We start from the raw sequence: 21959 nt of genomic DNA, 5'->3' as shown, positions 1-21959 counted from the left end.
AAATACTTGGGGCAGTTCCGCTTCCAGTGACCAGTCCCTTTGCAGTAGAAGCACCCAGTCTCAGGCTTAGGTCCAAACTTGGGCTTCTTCACTTGAGCAGTAACTTGCTTGCCGTTCTTCTTGAAGTTCCCCTTCTTCCCTTTACTATTTTTTCTTGAAACTGGTGCTCTTGTTGACCATCAACACTTGATGCTCCTTCTTGATTTCTACCTCCGCAGCCATTAGCATTGCGAAGAGCTCGGGAATTGCCTTATCCATCCCTTGCATGTTATAGTTCACCACGAAGCTCTTGTAGCTTGGTGGCAGTGATTGAAGAATTCTGTCAATGACACTATCATCAGGAACATTAACTCCCAGTTGAATCAAGTGATTGTAGTACCCAGACATTCTGAGTATATGTTCACTGACAGAACTATTCTCCTCCATTTTGCAGCTGTAGAACTGATTGGAGACTTCATATCTCTCAATCTGGGCATTTGCTTGAAATATTAACTTCAACTCCTGGAACATCTCATATGCTCCATGACGTTCAAAACGTCGTTGAAGTCCCGGTTCTAAGCCGTAAAGCATGGCACACTGAACTATCGAGTAGTCATCAACACGTGACTACTAGGCATTCACAATGTCTACAGTTGCCGGCGCGGGTGGTACACCTAGCGGTGCTTCCAGGACATAATTCTTCTGTGCAACAATGAGGATAATCCTCAAGTTACGGACCCAGTCCATGTAGTTGCTACCATCATCTTTCAACTTAGCTTTCTCTAGGAACGCATTAAAATTCAACGGAACAACACCACGTGCCATCTATCTACAACAACATAGACATGCAAAATACTATCAGGTACTAAGTTCATGATAAATTAAAGCTCAATTAATCATATTACTAAATAACTCCCACTTAGATAGACATCCCTCTAATCATCTAAGTGATCACGTGATCCAAATCAACTAAACCATATTCGATCATCACGTGAGATGGAGTAGTTTTCAATGGTGAACATCACTATGTTGATCATATCTACTATATGATTCACGCTAGACCTTTCGGTCTCAGTGTTCCGAGGCCATATCTGCATATGCCAGGCTCGTCAAGTTTAACCCGAGTATTCTGCATGTGCAAAACTGGCTTGCACCCGTTGTATGTGAACGTAGAGCTTATCACACCCGATCATCATGTGGTGTCTCGGCACGACGAACTTTCGCAACGGTGCATACTTAGGGAGAACACTTGTACCTTGAAATTTAGTGAGAGATCATCTTATAATGCTACCGCCGAACTAAGCAAAATAAGATGCATAAAGGATAAACATCACATGCAATCAATATAAGTGATATGATATGGCCATCATCATCTTGTGCCTTTTATATCCATCTCCAAAGCACCGTCATGATCACCATCGTCACCGGCGCAACACTTTGATCTCCATCGTAGCATCGTTGTCGTCTCGCCACCTATTGCTTCTATGACTATCAATAGCGCTTAGTGCTAAAGTAAAGCAATTACATTGCGATTGCACTTCATATAGTAAAGCGACAACCATATGGCTCCTGCCAGTTGCCGATAACTCCGTTACAAAACATGATCATCTCATACAATAAATTTTGGCATCATGTCTTGACCATATCACATCATGACATGCCCTGCAAAAAAAGTTAGACCTCCTCTACTTTGTTGTTGCACATTTTACGTGGCTGCTACGGGCTTAGCAAGAACCGTTCTTACCTACGCATCAAAACCACAACGATTTTTCGTCAAGTATGTGCTGTTTTAACCTTCAACAAGGACCGGGCCTAGCCACACTCGATTCAACTAAAGTTGGAGAAACTGACACCCGCCAGCCACCTGTGTGCGAAGCACGTCGGTAGAACCAGTCTCGCGTAAGCGTACACGTAATGTCGGTCCGGGCCGCTTCATCCAACAATACCGCCGAATCAAAGTATGACATGCTGGTAAGCAGTATGACTATTATCGCCCACAACTCACTTGTGTTCTTGTGACGCCCCCGATTCAATCGTACACAAATCATGCACGCAAATGCGTACGATCAAGATCAGGGACTCACGGGAAGATATCACAACACAACTCTAAAACATAAATAAGTCATACAAGCATCATAATACAAGCCAGGGGCCTCGAGGGCTCGAATACAAGTGCTCGATCATAGACGAGTCAGCGGAAGCAACAATATCTGAGTACCGACATAAGTTAAACAAGTTTGCCTTAAGAAGGCTAGCACAAACTGGGATACAGATCGAAAGAGGCGCAGGCCTCCTGCCTGGGATGCTCCTAAACTACTCCTGGTCGTCGTCAGTGGCCTGCACGTAGTAGTAGGCACCTCCGGTGTAGTAAGAGTCATCGTCGACGGTGGTGTCTGGCTCCTGGGCTCCAGCATCTGGTTGCGACAACCAGGTAGAAGGGAAAGGGGGAAAAGAGGGAGAAAAGCAACCGTGAGTACTCATCCAAAGTACTCGCAAGCAAGGATCTACACTACATATGCATGGGTATATGTGTAAAGGGCCATATCGGTGGACTGAACTGCAGAATGCTAGAATAAGGGGGGATAGCTAATCCTGTCGAAGACTACGCTTCTGGCCACCTCCATCTTGCAGCATGTAGAAGAGAGTAGATGGTAAGTTCACCAAGTAGCATCGCATAGCATAATCCTACCCGGCGATCCCCTCCTCGTCGCCCTGTTAGAGAGCGATCACCGGGTTGTATCTGGCACTTGGAAGGGTGTGTTTTATTAAGTATCCAGTTCTAGTTGTCATAAGGTCAAGGTACAACTCCGGGTCGTCCTTTTACCGAGGGACACGGCTATTCGAATAGATAAACTTCCCTGCAGGGGTGCACCACATAACCCAACACGCTTGATCCCATTTGGCCGGACACACTTTCCTGGGTCATGCCCAGCCTCGGAAGATCAACACGTCGCAGCCCCACCTAGGCACAATAGAGCGGTCAGCACGCCGGTCTAAATCCTATGGCGCAGGGGTCTGGGCCCATCGCCCATTGCACACCTGCATGTTGCGAACGCGGACGGAAGCAGACCTAGCCTACCAGGCGTTCGAGTCCAATCCGGCGCGCGCCGCTCAGTCGTTGACGTCATGAAGGCTTCGGCTGATACCACGATGTCGAGTGCCCATAACTATTCCCGCGTAGTTGGTTAGTGCGTATAGACCAAATGGCCAGACTCAGATCAAATACCAAGATCTCGTTAAGCGTGTTAAGTATCCGTGAACGCCGACCAGGGCCAGGCCCACCTCTCTCCTAGGTGGTCTCAACCTGCCCTGTCGCCCCGCCACAAAGTAACAGTCAGGGGCCGTTGGGAACCCAGGCCCACCTCTACCGGGATGGAGCCACCTGCCCCTTCAGCCCCCATCTACAAACAGTATCATAAGTAATGTGACAGTATAAAGTATATACCATATGCCCGTGATCACCTCCCGAAGTGATCACGGCCCAGTAGTATAGCATGGCAGACGAACAAGTGTAGGGCCACTGATGGAACTCTTGCATCCTATACTAAGCATTAGGATAATAGGTAAAGGTATCAACAATTGTAGCAACAATGACAGGCTATGCTGCAGAATAGGCTTAACCGAAAGCAGTAACATGCTACGCTACTCTAATGCAAGCAGTATAGAGAAGGAATAGGCGATATCTGGTGATCAAGGGGGGGCTTGCCTGATTGCTCTGGCAAGAAGGAGGGGTCGTCAACACCGTAGTCGATCGGGGTACCAGCAGGACCGTCAGTCTCGTAGTCTACCGGAGAGAAGAGGGGGAAGAAACAATGAATACAATGCAAACATATGCATATCGATGCATGACATAACAAGTAGCGGTGCCAAGTGTGCCCTAATGCGGTAGGAGGTGATACCGGCGAAGGGGGATAACATCCGCGAAAGTATTCCCGGTGTTTCGCGTTTTCGGACAGATGAACCAGAGGGGGAAAGTTGCGTGTTTGCATGCTAGGGATGTGTGGCGGGCGAACGGGCTGCGTATTCGGATTTGTCTCGTCGTTCTAAGCAACTTTCATGTAGAAAGTATTTCGATCCGAGTTACGGTTTATTTTATATTAATTTTAAAAGATTTAAAACATTTTTAGGATTTATCTAATTAATTTAATTCAACATTATCCAGAACAGTACATGCTGACGTCATGATGATGTCAGCACAACATCAGCAGTCAACAGAGGTGTTGACTGGGTCGCTGACGTGTGGGTCCGAGATGTCATTGATAGATTAGGCTAAACTATAAGTTTAATTAAGTTAACTAACTAATTAGTTAGTTAAAAAGGTAATTAATTAAGTTAATTAATTGATTAATTAATATTTTTATTTCATATTCTTTTTTTTCTATTTTTTTAACGTTCTGGGGGGGCTGGGCCCCACGTGTCATTCGCCAAGGGGACCGATGCGGGTTAGCGGGCGCTGGGTGTGGGCATAGCCCGAACGGGCGTGTGCCCGAGAGGGTGCAAGGCGCGCACGATGCACGCAAGCGCCGGCGGCGGGGCGCGGGCGACTAGCCCCGGGCGAGGCCAGCAGGCACACGGGCGGCCGGTGCAGACCGCGGGGCGCGCGCGGCCAACGGCCACCGGCGACGCCAGGAGAGGGGCGAGGCCATGGCCGAGGTGGCCGGGGCAGGGAGGCGATGGGAGCCAGAGCGCGGGCGAGCAGAGGCGGACGGGGCGTGCGCGGCGGCAGTCGAGGCGGGGCACCGGCGAACTACAACTCCGATGTAGACGGCGTCTACGGGGCGAGCACGAGGTAGAAGAGAGGGGAGAGGAAGATATGCTCACAGTGCGCCTGCAGATGAGCAAAGTGAGCGCGAGGACGGGTTGTCAGAGTCGAATTCAAGGACGAAGTCATCGGCGTCCGAGGAAGAAGAAGCCGGCGGAGAGGGTGATGCAGAGGCGGTGAGCTTGAGGCCGGGGTCGGGGAAGGCAGAGCAGAGCACATAGGAGCTCGTGGGCATGCTCCTAGGCGATGGCGAGGCCGTGGGGCGCGCGGGTGACGGCTCCCATGGCGACGGCCTCGATGGGGCGACGAGGCCTGGGGAGGCCGGCGGGGCGATGGGGCGGCGCAGGTGGGGGTCCGCGAGTGCCTGGCAACGGCGGAGCGCCGGGGAAGGCGGAGGGCGTCGGGCGCTGAGTTGGTTGCCCCGATCCAGAAGGGGATCGGGGAGCGAGGGGAGTGGGGAATCGGGGAGGGAGAAGTGGGAGGGGTTAGGGTTTCGGTCGGGTGGACCGGGGTTAAGTGGTGGGGGTTGCGGGCCGGCCCGTTCGGGCGGCACAGGCCAGCTGGGCCACGAGGCCCAGCGGGGAGGTCTGTTGTTCCTTTTTTTATTCTTTTCTATTTTATTTTAGTTACATTTTATTTTAGTTTTAGTAGAAATTATCACTAACACCTATTTGGTACCTTTAATTAAACTACTGCCACATCAATTCTCATCCCAATTAAAATAGTTTAATATTTTATAAAATTCAAAAGGCATTTATTTTATTATTTAACCCATAGTTTTAATTATTTTGAACACTTAAACATTTTATTAAATTTAGGTTTCTCCACCACAATTACCCACGCATTATCTGGCACCTTTAGAACATAAAGGTTTTATGTTTGAAATTTTTTACTATTTGACTTAAATTCAAAGTTGAATTTGGATCGGTTCTAAACTAACGCGAGATTAGCAACGGTAGCCAAGATGACGTGGCATCGTTAACGTGGGATTACTGTAGCTTAATTATCCGGGCGCCACAATTCTCCTCCACTACAAGAAATCTCGTCCCGAGATTTAAGGGGTGTGTAAGGGGGAGAGATCTGGTTACGAAATTCTAACGAAACTTCTCGATCTTGGTTGTTCTTTTCGAAGCGGTCGATCCATTACGTTGATGTCTTCTTTTCTCTGCTTCAGGTCATCATGATGAAGTAGGCATCCTTTCTTCAGGTTCTTCATCGTACTTACGAAAGGGTAAGAAGGGAAAACTCTATAAGGACGGATTCTAACAAGATCGAGCATCAGACGGTTAACTCAGGGGAAGAAGCATATGTATCTCTCGAATTGTAACTTAAGAAGATATCGAGAGCAAAGTAAGAAGGTACCATGAGAAGTTTCAAATGGATAGGCAATCGTTCGATGCCTAATCAGAAGGTGAAAGGGTTCCAGAGCAACGAGAATAAGTATTGTGTCTGATACCAGAATAGATTACTAGGGAGGTGACCCCGTGAATTACATACGAAGTCAAGCGCGAGGAATAACTTTGGAGACAGGGATATACAGAAGAGTCAGGTTTCGATCATGTGGAACTGTGGGTTATGGGCCCACCATGTGAGTTAACGGTAGGAAGGGCGGTGGTATTTTGCACAGTCATGATAACAAGGCATGTCAGAGGGTAGCCTGTCAGTTATGTCGGCTACAGCATCGGTACCAAGGGCGAGGGACGAAGAGAACCCTTTTCCTGCTCGTTGAACGAGGCGGACCATTAGGCAAAGTTCTCGTCCATCGGTGGATACCGGAATGTCATCAACAATAGTAACAGGTTCTTACTGACAGAGTTGTACACCGAGGTGCTTACAAAAGCAGTGACTTATTACTACTTAGATCATATAAATCACCAGAAAGGTTAAACAAAACAATGCAAAGGAAAAGGTGATCATCAGATTAAATAGAACAATGGAAAGGAAAATGCGTTTAAACACATTATTCAGGGTATATCCTTCCCAAGGACAAACAGAGCATGATATCCACGACATGATATAATGTGGAAAACCATTTAGGAAAGGGGGGAGAAATTTCATGACATTACCCATACAACGGTGTTTGGATAATTTGATAAAGAAAATTCAGCATGGTGCTTCAGATGTTCTTATTGAAAATCGGAGTACCACATACATGCTTCGAGATAGCATTGACATGATCTTCAGGCAAAGGTCAGACTCTAGATACACAAAGGACTTATTAGGAACAACTTATAGAATAAGTCTTACAATTTCCTCATGGAAGAATGGTTAACCTTGCTAAAGAGGAAACTATAATAATAGGTCCTCCGGCCAGGTGTGCTAGGCATGACATCACCTTAATGGGCCATATAACGACAAAATGTTATAACTCTTGGGAATATGATCCAACCATCATATCTGACCAAGATTCAGATCTGATTGGTGTCAGGATACCTCAGACTCAGGATGCTTGAAAAGAAAAGGTGCAACACCAATTGACGAATTGACGTTGCAAGATTCTCGGGAAATGGCGTCCAGAAGCAAGGCTCTGAAACAAGGGTTCATCATTAAACCAAGGAGAGGATGATGAGGTGGCTGATGGGCTAAGGACAATTCATCGAGATTCCCAAAAGATGGATTTCCACAATTATGTGAACAAGGAGATAACATTCGTCAGATCAAATGATATAAGGATGTATGCTCGAGGAAAATATACACAATCAAACATTGGTTGAAATGTGCGCCCGAAATATGGGCTGGGTTGCACGATCAATGTTTAGACTGGTGATTCAATAACCGATAGGCTAAGAATGAACTATCGATCATTAATTTCAAAGCAATAGGGTTGCTAGAAGAGCAGAATCCAAACAGCACCGTGCACTTGTTGGTACCCCGGTTAGAACCAACACGGGGACCAAGAAAGAATGATGATGGGGAGAAGCATCACTATACCAAGAATTCTTAAGAGGTGGAGCAATCTCAAGACATTCCTGACATAAAAGATGGTAATACTCCAAGGTAAAGAAGAACTAAGGCTGGATAGCAAGGATCTCAAGGTACAACACAAAACACGAACAAGTTTGTGTTGAACGAAAGGCAATAAAGTGGTCAATGATAACACAAATCATCGAGGGCAAGGGTGGTATTTCTCATCATGAATTCAAGTGCTATCCTGGAAGAGCTCAGAATGCCGATGATGATCACGACACATTTGTCGAGAGATTTCATGAAGATGTAATCGATTGGCGATGACATCAAGTCAAAGGAATGATGAAGCGAAAGGATATTGGAACCACGGGTATGACACAAATTCGAAATCAAGCTTGCTGCTCAAGGTGAAATGGTATTATGGGGAAGATCAACGTAAGCTTTGCTCACCGTCGAAAGTTGTGCTCTGGGAAGAAGGACCGGGTGGCACAGTTTAAAATTTAGCACGATAATGATATAGCCAATCAGGCTAGGAATGACGTGTTTGGGTACAAACTCGTAAGTAAAGAAGATTACTAAAGTTGTTGAACCGTAGTGCGGACTCGGTTCAGTTATCGGTGTCTTTGAGTGTTTAATAACTGAGAGCCCGTGAAAAATTGGAATCAGTGAGAATGTAGTACTTGATGAAGAACTCATAAGAAGTTATGATGTTTTGTGTTTATCTCGAGATACCAGGGGGTAATACTCGACGATAGATTAAAGTAAAGGTTGGACAGGTGCAATGATCTGCAGAGGACAAGTGGTTTAACTTGTCTGAGAAATTGAATCAAGGGGAACAGTATGGTCAGAACCACATTTGTAAATGATCAAACCACGGATACAAGAACTTATAACAAGGGGGTAACTATTTTACGAGAAGCTTCCATGATAAGATTTACATCGTGTCCATGGGCATGAACACAAAGTTCAAGGTCGATTCTCACTTCTTTAATGCATAACCTTTCATTCACTTCTCGCCTTCAACGAAGTTGTGTGTTGAAATTTTATCTGACATAACACCAGTAGAGTATGACCCGTAGTAGTTTCCGGGTTCACACAGATTAGAGAAGGCATAGGTCCAACCCATCGGGGCCTCTTAGGAACATATACCACAAACTTCGAGAGTAATTATCACTAGCTCGAAAGCATAGCATGGTTGAGAAAGTAGAGGATACCATTTTGCAAAGACATTATGTATCCTAGGAAAGGCTCACAAGGTTATTGAATATGAAGGACATTGTCGGATAAAATCCAACAAAAGATCTGGTGGTCCACGAAAGGATCTGATGTGAGTATCAGCACACAACCAGAGGAAGAATCAATGCAAAGACATTGGATTATAGAAACAACTGAATAACTTAGAGCTCAATTGTAAAGGAATTATGATTTACAAAGCGAAGGATCAGAAGCAGACGCTCTGATCAAGGATGGATAAGTTCAATAGACTTAGGGGCACAATCGACGACAATTTGATTGGCGAGAACCAGCTCATGTTTAAAATGACGTCTGAGTCGGAAGGATGAATTCTAGGATTTGTTTGAGGATTGCGAGCATTCGCAACAAATTGAATTAACGGACTCAAAATGATAATGACAATGGATGTCAACAAGATTACTAGACTTAAGATTAATCATAATGCAAGTAAGCAAGAATATCAAGAGAAAAAAGGCTCCTGAGGATTTTCGGAAGATCGAATGGTATTTTGAACACTTTGTGAAATACTTGAATCAACTGGGGATGAGCGGATACTCGGTAAGTGCGAGAATTATCTGTAGAGGTATTTAGGTGCAAAGAACATCAAGGCAGTAAGCTCAAAGGATTCTCGGAACAACAGAGAGAATTTTGGGGTATCTTGTAATAACAAGATCAACTGGGAAACATTGTATGAATGGCGAGTATACGTGGTTATCCATAGGAGTTTATCGATGGAAGGGAATTGCAAAAGCGATGAACAGAAGTTCTTGGGTTAACAGCGGAGAGTGTCTTCAGGGTCTTCACGTGCAGCAGACGATCATCAGTAATAAGGGGCTCTCCGGGTGAAAGTGATAACGAGATCCTAATGTTAGATTTAGCAAAATTCATTTAACCCGAATAGGAGAGAGATCAGAGTCCCAGAGTAAAGGTCGAGGAGTAAAAGATCCTAGTACCACCCAATGGCGACGTGGGCCCGTAAGACACACAGCCATGTTAGTAAAAACTTTTCCAATGACTAGACTCGACTTCGGCCAAGGAGTTGGAAAGGGGGATTCCTACAGGCAGTCGGCTCTGATACCAACTTGTGACGCCCCCGATTCAATCGTACACTAATCATGCACGCAAACGTGTACGATCAAGATCAGGGACTCACGGGAAGATATCACAACACAACTCTAAAACATAAATAAGTCATACAAGCATCATAATACAAGCCAGGGGCCTCGAGGGCTCGAATACAAGTGCTCGATCATAGACGAGTCAGCGGAAGCAACAATATCTGAGTACAGACATAAGTTAAACAAGTTTGCCTTAAGAAGGCTAGCACAAACTGGGATACAGATCGAAAGAGGCGCAGGCCTCCTGCCTGGGATCCTCCTAAACTACTCCTGGTCGTCGTCAGCGGCCTGCACGTAGTAGTAGGCACCTCCGGTGTAGTAGGAGTCGTCGTCGACGGTGGCGTCTGGCTCCTGGGCTCCAGCATCTGGTTGCGACAACCAGGTAGAAGGGAAAGGGGGAAAAGAGGGAGAAAAGCAACCGTGAGTACTCATCCAAAGTACTCGCAAGCAAGGAGCTACACTACATATGCATGGGTATATGTGTAAAGGGCCATATCGGTGGACTGAACTGCAGAATGCCAGAATAAGAGGGGGATAGCTAATCCTGTCGAAGACTACGCTTCTGGCCACCTCCATCTTGCAGCATGTAGAAGAGAGTAGATGGTAAGTTCACCAAGTAGCATCGCATAGCATAATCCTACCCGGCGATCCCCTCCTCGTCGCCCTGTTAGAGAGCGATCACCGGGTTGTATCTGGCACTTGGAAGGGTGTGTTTTATTAAGTATCCAGTTCTAGTTGTCATAAGGTCAAGGTACAACTCCGGGTCGTCCTTTTACCGAGGGACACGGCTATTCGAATAGATAAACTTCCCTGCAGGGGTGCACCACATAACCCAACACGCTCGATCCCATTTGGCCGGACACACTTTCCTGGGTCATGCCCGGCCTCGGAAGATCAACACGTCGCAGCCCCACCTAGGCACAACAGAGAGGTCAGCACGCCGGTCTAAATCCTATGGCGCAGGGGTCTGGGCCCATCGCCCATTGCACACCTGCACGTTGCGAACGCGGCCGGAAGCAGACCTAGCCTAGCAGGCGTTCCAGTCCAATCCGGCGCGCGCCGCTCAGTCGCTGACGTCACGAAGGCTTCGGCTGATACCACGACGTCGAGTGCCCATAACTGTTCCCGCGTAGTTGGTTAGTGCGTATAGACCAAATGGCCAGACTCAGATCAAATACCAAGATCTCGTTAAGCGTGTTAAGTATCCGCGAACGCCAACCAGGGCCAGGCCCACCTCTCTCCTAGGTGGTCTCAACCTGCCCTGTCGCTCCGCCACAAAGTAACAGTCGGGGGCCGTCAGGAACCCAGGCCCACCTCTACCGAGATGGAGCCACCTGCCCCTTCAGCCCCCATCTCCGAACAGTATCATAAGTAATGTGACAGTATAAAGTATATAGCATATGCCCGTGATCACCTCCCGAAGTGATCACGGCCCAGTAGTATAGCATGGCAGACGGACAAGAGTGTAGGGCCACTGATGGAACTCTAGCATCCTATACTAAGCATTAGGATAGTAGGTAAAGGTATCAACATTGTAGCAACAATGACAGGCTATGCTGCAGAATAGGCTTAACCGAAAGCAGTAACATGCTACGCTACTCTAATGCAAGCGGTATAGAGACGGAATAGGCGATATCTGGTGATCAAGGGGGGGCTTGCCTGATTGCTCTGGCAAGAAGGAGGGGTCATCAACACCGTAGTCGATCGGGGTACCAGCAGCAGCGTCAGTCTCGTAGTCTACCGGAGAGAAGAGGGGGAAGAAACAATGAATACAATGCAAACAGATGCATATCGATGCATGACATAACAAGTAGCGGTGCCAAGTGTGCCCTAATGCGGTAGGAGGTGATACCGGCAAAGGGGGAAAACATCCGCGAAAGTATTCCCGGTGTTTCGCGTTTTCGGACAGATGAACCAGAGGGGGAAAGTTGTGTGTTTGCTATGCTAGGGATGTGTGGCGGGCGAACGGGCTGCGTATTCGGATTCGTCTCGTCGTTCTGAGCGACTTTCAGGTAGAAAGTATTTCGATCCGAGTTACGGTTTATTTTATATTAATTTTAAAAGATTTAAAACATTTTTAGGATTTATCTAATTAATTTAATTCAACATTATCCAGAACAGTACATGCTGACGCCATGATGACGTCAGCACGACGTCAGCAGTCCACAGAGGTGTTGACTGGGTCGCTGACGTGTGGGTCCGAGATGTCATTGATAGATTAGGCTAAACTATAAGTTTAATTAAGTTAACTAACTAATTAGTTAGTTAAACAGGTAATTAACTAAGTTAATTAATTAATTAATTGATATTTTTATTTCATATTTTTTTCTATTTTTTAACGTTCTGGGGGGGGGGGCTGGGCCCCATGTGTCATTCGCCATGGGGACCGATGCGGGTTAGCGGGCGCTGGGTGCGGGCATAGCCCGAACGGGCGTGTGCCCGAGAGGGCGCGAGCCGCGCACGATGCACGCAAGCGCCGGCGGCGGGGCGCGGGCGACTGGCCCCGGGCGAGGCCAGCAGGCGCACGGGCGGCCGGTGCAGGCCGCGGGGCGCGCGCGGCCAACGGCCAGCGGCAACGCCAGGAGAGGGGCGAGGCCATGGCCGAGGTGGCCGGGGTAGGGGAGGCGATGGGAGCCGGAGCGCGGGCGAGCAGAGGCGGACGGGGCGTGCGCGGCGGCAGTCGAGGCGGGGCACCGGCGAACTACAACTCCGATGTAGATGGCGTCTACGGGGCGAGCACGAGGTAGAAGAGAGGGGAGAGGAAGATATGCTCACAGTGCGCCTGCAGATGAGCAAAGTGAGCGCGAGGACGGGTTGTCAGAGTCGAATTCAAGGACGAAGTCATCGGCGTCCGAGGAGGAAGAAGCCGGCGGAGAGGGTGATGCAGAGGCGGTGAGCTTGAGGCCGGGGTCGGGGAAGGCAGAGCAGAGCACATAGGAGCTCGTGGGCATGCTCCTAGGCGATGGCGAGGCCGTGGGGCGCGCGGGTGACGGCGCCCATGGCGACGGCGTCGATGGGGCGACGAGGCATGGGGAGGCCGGCGGGGATGAGGCGAGGCGACGGGGCGGCGCAGGTGGGGGCCGCGAGTGCCTGGCAACGGCGGAGCGCCGGGGAAGGCAGAGGGCGCCGGGCGCTGAGGTGGTTGCCCCGATCCAGAACGGGATCGGGGAGTCGGGAGGGAGCGAGGGGAGTGGGGAATCAGGGAGGGAGAAGTGGGAGGGGTTAGGGTTTCGGTCGGGTGGACCGGGGTTAAGTGGTGGGGGTTGCGGGCCGGCCCGTTCGGGCGGCACAGGCCAGCTGGGCCACGAGGCCCAGCGGGGGGGGGGGGGTCTGTTGTTCCTTTTTTTAATTCTTTTCTGTTTTATTTTAGTTAACATTTTATTTTAGTTTTAGTAGAAATTATCACTAACACCTAACTTGGTACCTTTAATTAAACTACTGCCACATCAATTCTTATCCCAATTAAAATAGTTTAATATTTTATAAAATTCAAAAGGCATTTATTTTATTATTTAACCCACGGTTTTAATTATTTTGAACACTTAAACATTTTATTAAATTTAGGTTTCTCCACCACAATTACCCACGCATTATCTGGCACCTTTAGAACATAAAAGTTTTATGTTTGAAAACTTTTACTATTTGACTTAAATTCAAAGTTGAATTTGGATCGGTTTTGAACTAACGCGAGATTAGCAACAGTAACCGAGATGACGTGGCATCGTTAACATGGGATTACTGTAGCTTAATTATCCGGGCGTCACAGTTCTACTCGTGCATATAACATCTACGCATAAACATGGCTCGGATGCCACTGTTGGGGAACGTAGTGATTTCAAAAAAATTCCTACGCACACGCAAGATCATGGTGATGCATAGCAACGAGAGGGGAGAGTGTTGTCCACGTACCCTCGTAGACCGAAAGCGAAAGCCTTATGACAACGCGGTTGATGTAGTCGTACGTCTTCACAATCGACCGATCCTAGTACCGAAAGTATGGCACCTCTGCGATCTGCACACGTTCGGCTCGGTGACGTCCCACGAACTCACGATCCAGCAGAGTGTCGAGGGAGAGCTTCGTCAGCACAACGGCGTGATGACGGTGATGATGAAGCTACCGGCGCAGGGCTTCGCCTAAGCACTACGACGATATGACCGAGGTGAATTATGTTGGAGGGGGGCACCGCACACGGCTAAGAGATCAATGATCAACTTGTGTGTCCTAGGGTGCCCCCTGCCCCCATATATAAAGGAGTAAGGGGGGAGGCCTGCCGGCCCTTGGGGCGCGCCAGGAGAGGAGTCCTCCTCCTAGTAGGAGTAGGACTCCCCTTTCCTAGTCCTACTCCTACTAAGAGGGGGAAAGGAAGGAGGAGAGGGAGAAGGAAAGGGGGGCGCCGCCCCCCCTTGCCTAGTCCAATTCGGACCAGAGGGGGAGGGGGCGCGCGGCCTGTCCTGGCCGGCCCTCTCTCTCTCTACCAAGGCCCATGTGGCCCATTAGTTCCCCCGGGGGTTTTCGGTAACCCCCTGGCACTCCGGTTTTCTCCGAAATCACTTGGAACACTTCCGGTGTCCGAATATAGCCGTCCAATATATCAATCTTTATGTCTCGGCCATTTCGAGACTCCTCGTCATGTCCGTGATCACATCCGGGACTCTGAACTACCTTCGGTACATTAAAACACATAAACTCATAATACCGATCGTCACCGAATGTTAAGCGTGCGGACCCTACGGGTTCGAGAACTATGTAGACATGACCGAGACACGTCTCCGATCAATAACTAATAGCGGAACCTGGATGCTCATATTGGCTCCCACATATTCTACGAAGATCTTTATCGGTCAAACCGCATAACAACATACGTTGTTCCCTTTGTCATTGGTATGTTACTTGCCCGAGATTCGATCGTCGGTATCTCAATACCTAGTTCAATCTCATTACCGGCAAGTCTCTTTACTCGCTCTGTAATGCATCATCCCGCAACTAACTCATTAGTCACATTGCTTGCAAGGCTTATAGTGATGTGCATTACCGAGAGGGCCCAGAGATACCTCTCCGACAATCGGAGTGACAAATCCTAATCTCGATCTACGCCAACTCAACAAGTACCATCGGAGACACATGTAGAGCACCTTTATAATCACCCAGTTACGTTGTGACGTTTGGTAGCACACAAAGTGTTCCTCCGGTATTCGGGAGTTGCATAATCTCATAGTCATAGGAACATGTATAAGTCATGAAGAAAGCAATAGCAACATACTAAACGATCATGTGCTAAGCTAACGGAATGGGTCAAGTCAATCACATCATTCTCTAATGATGTGATCTCGTTAATCAAATGACAACTCATGTCTATGGCTAGGAAACTTAACCATCTTTGATTCAATGAGCTAGTCAAGTAGAGGCATACTAGTGACACTCTGTTTGTCTATATATTCACACATGTACTAAGTTTCCGGTTAATGCAATTCTAGCATGAATAATAAACATTTCTCATGATATAAGGAAATATAAATAATAACTTTATTATTGCCTCTAGGGCATATTTCCTTCACGTCTGTGTTACCAATCTGTCCGAGGACACCCACGAGCCCGACGTTCTCGAGTTGTTTCGCACGTTTGGCCTGGTCAGCTTGTGTCTGTTGCGGTGGACCAGAAGACGGGATCAAGCAGGGGCTTTGGCTTTGTCAACTGTTTCCACAGGGAAGATGCTGAGAATGCCATCAGCAAGCTCAATGGGTATGGTTATGATAACCTCATCCTCCATGTTGAGTGGGCAACACCCAGCCTAGCTAGTTACTGCCCACTATCATTCAGTCTTCCTGCAAGTGTCCTTTTAGTATAGTATTTGAAATGGTATTTTCGTGTCTCTGAACTCGGTGTCTGTGCTTTGCATGGTTGAGAGTAAACCATCACTCTCCCGTTGTTCTCACCAACCGTCCAAACTTGGATGTTGTATGGATTGGATGATAGTTTCGTACTTTTGTCAAGTTCTGTATTGCTTTTGCTTTGTTTGGTTACCAGTTGAATTATCCTTGAGCTAGCCACTGGTTTCTAGGTACACAGGCAAGCATACGGGAGAATATCCAGTGATACTAAGACCCACATGCTCCGAAGCTATGATTAACAAAAACTAATTTAAGTTTCAAAAAATTCTGAAAACAATCGTTAATGTTCACAAGGAATGTGTCTACAAACCTAAAAATTTCAGTTTCAAATTCAAAATGCACATTCAGAAACAAAGAAGCAAATCCAAACGTGAATTCTGAAATTTTGCTTTTGTCTTTTCATGACACTATTCATATTTATCATTTGTTTCCCAATGTCTATTTCAAATTTCAAGCTGATTTTCTTAGGGATTGTAGTCACATACGTTGTGAACGTTCACAAAATACTTGAAACATTTGGATTTGTTTTTTCAAACTACGTATCATGGGAGTGATCACTTCATACTTTCCCACAAGCATACCTTGTTCATTCAATGCTTATTCCTCTGTAGAGTGAGTCCGCGTTTTGTCTCTTGCGGATCATTGAGACTCTACAAGACACCCCTGGCAAAAAAAAATTCTCCTGAGATGCTTAGGGCATCTTCAAAGCAGACCCTCAAATCACCCGTAAACGTTCAGACCGTGCTGTCCGGACGTAATTTGCCATCCAGCGCCGTCCGACATCGGTCCATGGACCAGTCTGCTTGTTTGTTTCCCGCAAATCAAAAACAAACTAGGGGACTCTGCGGGGGTCCAAACCATAGCTATGTAGGACCGTGGCACCGTCGTCCCACTCAAAGGGGACAACTAGAACATATGTGCTAGTTGAATGCAAGTTTGAACTATTTTAAATACTTATTTGGATTGTAATAATTAAATTAGAACTACTATTGCATTTGAATATTTTCAATCTTTGATGATTTGATATGCTGCTATTTTGAGCTCGCGAATATTTTTTGAAAGAGGCGGAAATTTTAGGGGATAAGGTTGGATGACTGACTTCCACATCACTGCCCGTGGACTAGTCTGGATCAGTCTACAGACAAATATCGTGTCCGTAGTGATGGTCAACTTTGGAGATCTACGTCAGCAGTGTATACTCCCCTGTGCGGCTGGGCCCTTCGATGGCCCCGATCCTATCAAGGTCGGTATGGCAAAATCATCATGCCATTGCTTGGTGCTACATTTCATTTAGCAGTATCTTTTAACACCGGCTCATTCAATGTGGAGGAAATCCAAACTCAGGAATTAGGAGTGCACAAGAATTTGATAGAATGACATTTGCCATTCCAAGGAATTGTCTTGACTTGTTCCTACGTAAAAAAAAATGAGCTTTACGTGGATGCGATGTGTAGTTTCCTCCAAAAACACAGGAAACGAATAGTATTTCTATGAAATTCCTGTAAGCATTTCTTACAAACCCAATGCATCTATTCTTGTGTGTGTGTTTTTCTATGAAAATTCTCCAAACAGAATGAGGCCAAACCCAGTTCTCAACCTGCTTTCTGGGTGTTGTGGGAATGCGGGTCTTTGGCCCAGCAAGACAACGGCGCAGCTAGTCTTCAGGTGGGGCCTCCAGAGAAGAACTTGTAGCAGTGAAAGCTCGCCCTTGGAACGGAAAAGAAAACCCTAACCCCTACCCACCCCCTTGGCGGCGCCCGATTGAACGGCCGCCGTGAAAGCTCGCCGGAGTCGTCTATGACCGAATAACAACCACCACCAGAATGAAAACCTACCACGGGGTTTCCCCAGGCGGCCGCCGCAGCCGTTCTCAAATCGGCGCGAGCGAGGAAGCCGCCGAAATGGCCGGCGCTCGCCGCAGTCGCCGCCGCTCCCAGATCGCGGTGACCCGCCCCAGTCGCCGTAGCCGCTCCCAAATCGGGGCGAGCGAGGAGGATGATGGGCTGGTCCGCCCCGGCCGCCGCCGCCGCTCCCAAATCGGGGCGAGCGAGGATCGCCGCCGCCGCCGCCGCACCTCTCCGGAGGCGCCTGTCCCTCTGCCGGGCGACGGCGATACGCCGCGGAACGGCCGTCGTCCCCCCGCCCCGTGCGAGTCGCTGCCGTTGGATATGCTTTGGGAGATCCTTCTCCTTCTGCCACCGCAGCCGTCGTCCCGCCTGCTCGCGTCCTTGGTCTCCAGGCGCTGGCGAGGCCTCGCCACCGACCCCAACTTCATCCGCCAGTTCCAAGCCCGCCGCAGGAGCTGGAAGCCGCCCCTGCTCGGCTTCTTCGAGCGCCGACGGAAGATCGTGTTCAACCAGGACATCCTGCACCCTCCCGACCGTGTCCCTGCTGAGCGCATCCACATCCCGTTCGGCATGGCCTCCCGTGGCTTTGAAGTTTTGGGGTGCCGTGGCGGCCGCGTGCTTGCCTTGCACCGGGTGTTAAGGCAGCTTATTGTGTTCGCCCCCATCACCGGTGAGCAGCGCTACCTGGCTGTTCCTGCCGAATTCGGGCCGCCGTCCATCCTCTACGGGGCGGTGCTCTGTGCTGCTGGCGAGCAGGACCATGTGCACGGCCACTGTCATTGCAGCCCTTTCAAGGTTGTCCTGGTGTCCCACAGAAGAGATCATCAACCACAGGCCTGTGTTTTTTCCTCGGAGACTGACACATGGAGCAATATCATATCAACAAAGTATCCATGCGAGCTCCATGGTGATAGTGTTCCCGCGACCCTTATTGGTAATACACTCTATTGGCTGCTTTCGTGCAATGCCATATTTTGGTTTGATTTGGATATGCAGAGCCTAGCTGTCATCATGGGGCCTCCTGGTATGAATGAATCTGGCAACTATAGGATCATCAAGCCTGAGGACGGCGCCGATGGCCTAGCCATAGCCATATTCCTCTTCCCGAACCTTCAGATCTGGCAGAGGGTGATTAACTCTCAGGGTATTGCCACATGGTTTTTGCGGAAGACTGTTGAAATGCATAGCACTCTTGGGATCCCTCATCAGACTAGGAGGAAGGTGTGGCAAGACAAAGTGCTGGGGTATGATGAAGATAACGATGTGATCATCCTCTATGTGGATGACAGTGCCTACATGCTTGAACTTAAGCAAATGCAATCCAGGAAACTTAATGGAACCCGTTCTATGAAACAATGTCATCCTTTCACGAGTTTCTATCCGCCAGGTAATTCCTCATTCTTAGTATATTTATATCATAGAGTAACCCAATCTAGTTATGTTCTGTACAAGATTGCTTGAATACAGATATTGTGATTCTGAAATTTTCACCTATAACTTGTATCGAGTAAGCAATTGTCGCTGATAAAACTTATCTAACACCAAATTTGATGTCAAATGAGTGAGTTAGCTGGCAAGTTTGAAACCTCAAAGCTGGTTATACTTTTATCTCTTAATATCTGTTCTGATCTTGTTATTAATCGTAATTCCATAAAAACAACTTCTGTTGAATCCATACTTTGTGAAATAACTGTGATTTTGTCATTCATGACCCCTTCTGCTGGTGCGTATTACATTTGTAGCACATAGGATAAATTGAATTTCTTGTCTCGGGATCCTTTTTATTTAAGACAGAATACTTGACATCTGCTGGTGCCCTTGGTTGGCCGTCTATACCGGCACTTCTTTGATTCGGACACGCTCCTGGAGCTGTGTCTCCTTCCAGCTCCTTGGGCTCACTGGCGACCCTGCTGTCCGGTCCCGTTGGCCTGGATCTGCCCTCCCCTCCAGATCCTGGCTCGTCTGGGTCTACGGCCACCTTCACATCCCCTTCCTGCGGTCGCGGTTCCGGCCTATGCCCGACTTCCTCTTCTCTGATTTGTGCTCTGATGGCTTGGGATTGCATCCCTGCTTCCTATGCTGGCAGCGGCGACCCACGGGTGCCGTCCCCTTCTTGGAGGCACTGCCATGGCCTTTATCTATGGCCCTCTTCTAGCATCAGGGGAAACCCTAGGTCCAGTTATGTGGATCGGACGGCGACGCCATCTCGGTGTCGTTCTCCTTCGTGAAGGCGTTGTCTTGTTTGCTCGCGGCGTCCTGGGTTCTGGATTGGTCATCTAGTTGTTGGTTCGGGTTGCTTCTCAGGGCGGTGAGTTTAGCTGTGCTTTTCTCTGTTTGGGCCGAGCATCCCTTGTATCTCTGCTCTGGGCATCATATTCACGCCTCTTGCGTCCGTGCCATGTATTGTACCACCTCTTGTACTCACTCTAACTTCTATAAATGGAATGATATGCAAGCTTTGTGTTTTCGCGAAAATAAAAGAATACCTGACACCAATTTTCTGCTAGACTTTATTGTTTTGGCCTAGTGTTGTTTGCTTGACATGACAAGGGATGATCTTACATGAAAAAAGTTATAGGACATGTTTTTCTTCTTGGTAGCTAAATTCTCCATTCGAAGGTAGCTAAGTATGCTACTTTTATGAATATTCTTTGCATTTTACAACATATGTGGCTTTTCAAAATCTATTGCTGGTACTGTAAAGAGTGAGTTATAACACATATATAAAAATGAGTTAAATGAGATGTTTCTAATTGTCTCATTGTCACCTTTTGTTCTCCATTGGTCTCTTCATCATAACTGTTGCTAATTGTCTGACTTTTATGCTTCTAGACATGGCCATCTAAGAAGCACTGATATGGGAACATGGAGAGTTGGAGACGCAGATATGGATGCAGAGTTTTAGGATATGGCATTTTCCAGAAACAGCCATGCGGGGATGCAGCGAGTATATAAATGAAAAAGTAGAGCATGTGATGTAATGAGGACAATAGTATGTATCTGTAAAATGTAAGATCAAAGTAGTGGCCATTTGTTGTCTGCGGGCCTTGGTTTACCTGTGTGTATGTGGCTGAGCTTAATGCAGCTGATGCCGCAAGTATATGTAAGTAAATATTTCAGGAAGGGAAAAGACAATGCAGCATGTAGTATGGACATGATCATATCTGTAAGATGTGGGATCAAGTCTTGATTCTACCATGTGGTGGACAAAATTATAGTTGTAAGATGTGAGATCATTTGGTTTCATTTCCACGTTTGTATATGACTGAACTCAATGCAGGTGAAAGCCTGAAACGTGCGATGGTGTGACTGGAAAGACAGTCAAGACAAATATGTTCTGGGGTTCGAGTTGGATTTTGTCGCGCCTCGCGTACGAGGGTACTCGAGGACGAGCTCTCCGTCGTCGGGAAACGCTGCCCCCCGTCGCTTTTTTTCTCGCCAAATCGCTCTCGGGAGCGTGCTGATAATGTGTTTATTATGTGTTTATTAGAATAAAAAGGTATTGAGAGAATGGACCGCATTCTTTATTGATGATGATGATGAACTATTTATAGCGCCATAAATTCAGTTCCCCTCATATCCAGGAAACAGGGGTCGTTTCTTATGCTGCTGCTGCTGCTCTCTCTTCTGGCCTATGAATCCTATGTAGGCACAGCATGAGATGATGAAGGTTTCTTCATGATTGTTCATCGCACCAGGGCAGCAAACAAGCGCCAGAGATATGCATCACTTTCCAGAGAGATGCTGCAGAGACGGCGTTCTTGCAGACTACTCCTACATTGCTTTCTTTTTCTTCTCTCCCAAGGTACTGTATTAGATTAGCTTGTGTTTCTGTTTGTTATAATCTGGAAAACATTTGCTGTTCGTATTGCCCCAGAGCCATGTTTACTTCACGAGATACGATAGATTCCCTTAACTACCTTTGAGCATTTGGTTAGCTAGCAGCAATACTTTATTATAGAACCAAAAGCTGGTTGCAAATTCAATAATTCACTAGTAATCCCTAAGTAAAGAAATATAAGATCTTATATTTCTTTACAGAGAGTACTAGTGCAAACATCACAGTATTTGATCTGCAGCAACAGTTTTGATCTGCAGCAACAGTTTATAAGAACCAAAGCTAGTTTTGTGTGGTCTTAAACTGCTTTACATGGCCGTCTAATCTCGTGTCGTCTTACTCGCCACATAAACAACCATATTCCACCTCGAACAAGACGGAAATCA

General features: G+C 47.5%; 1 protein-coding gene across 1 annotated transcript; it reads left to right on the top strand.

The window, feature by feature from the left end:
- The first annotated feature begins 17491 nt into the window (after window positions 1-17491).
- On the top strand, window positions 17492-20930 carry LOC123122977 (uncharacterized). The gene is made up of 2 exons (XM_044543366.1): window positions 17492-19122; window positions 20568-20930. The coding sequence occupies exons 1-2, from the start codon at window positions 17712-17714 to the stop codon at window positions 20579-20581; spliced, it is 1425 nt and encodes a 474-aa protein (XP_044399301.1). The 5' UTR covers window positions 17492-17711; the 3' UTR covers window positions 20582-20930.
- The last annotated feature ends 1029 nt before the right edge of the window (window positions 20931-21959 follow it).

This window comes from Triticum aestivum, chromosome 5D, assembly GCF_018294505.1.
Source record: "Triticum aestivum cultivar Chinese Spring chromosome 5D, IWGSC CS RefSeq v2.1, whole genome shotgun sequence".
NCBI classification, from domain to species: domain Eukaryota; kingdom Viridiplantae; phylum Streptophyta; class Magnoliopsida; order Poales; family Poaceae; genus Triticum; species Triticum aestivum.
This window is presented reverse-complemented; position numbering and strand designations above follow the sequence as displayed.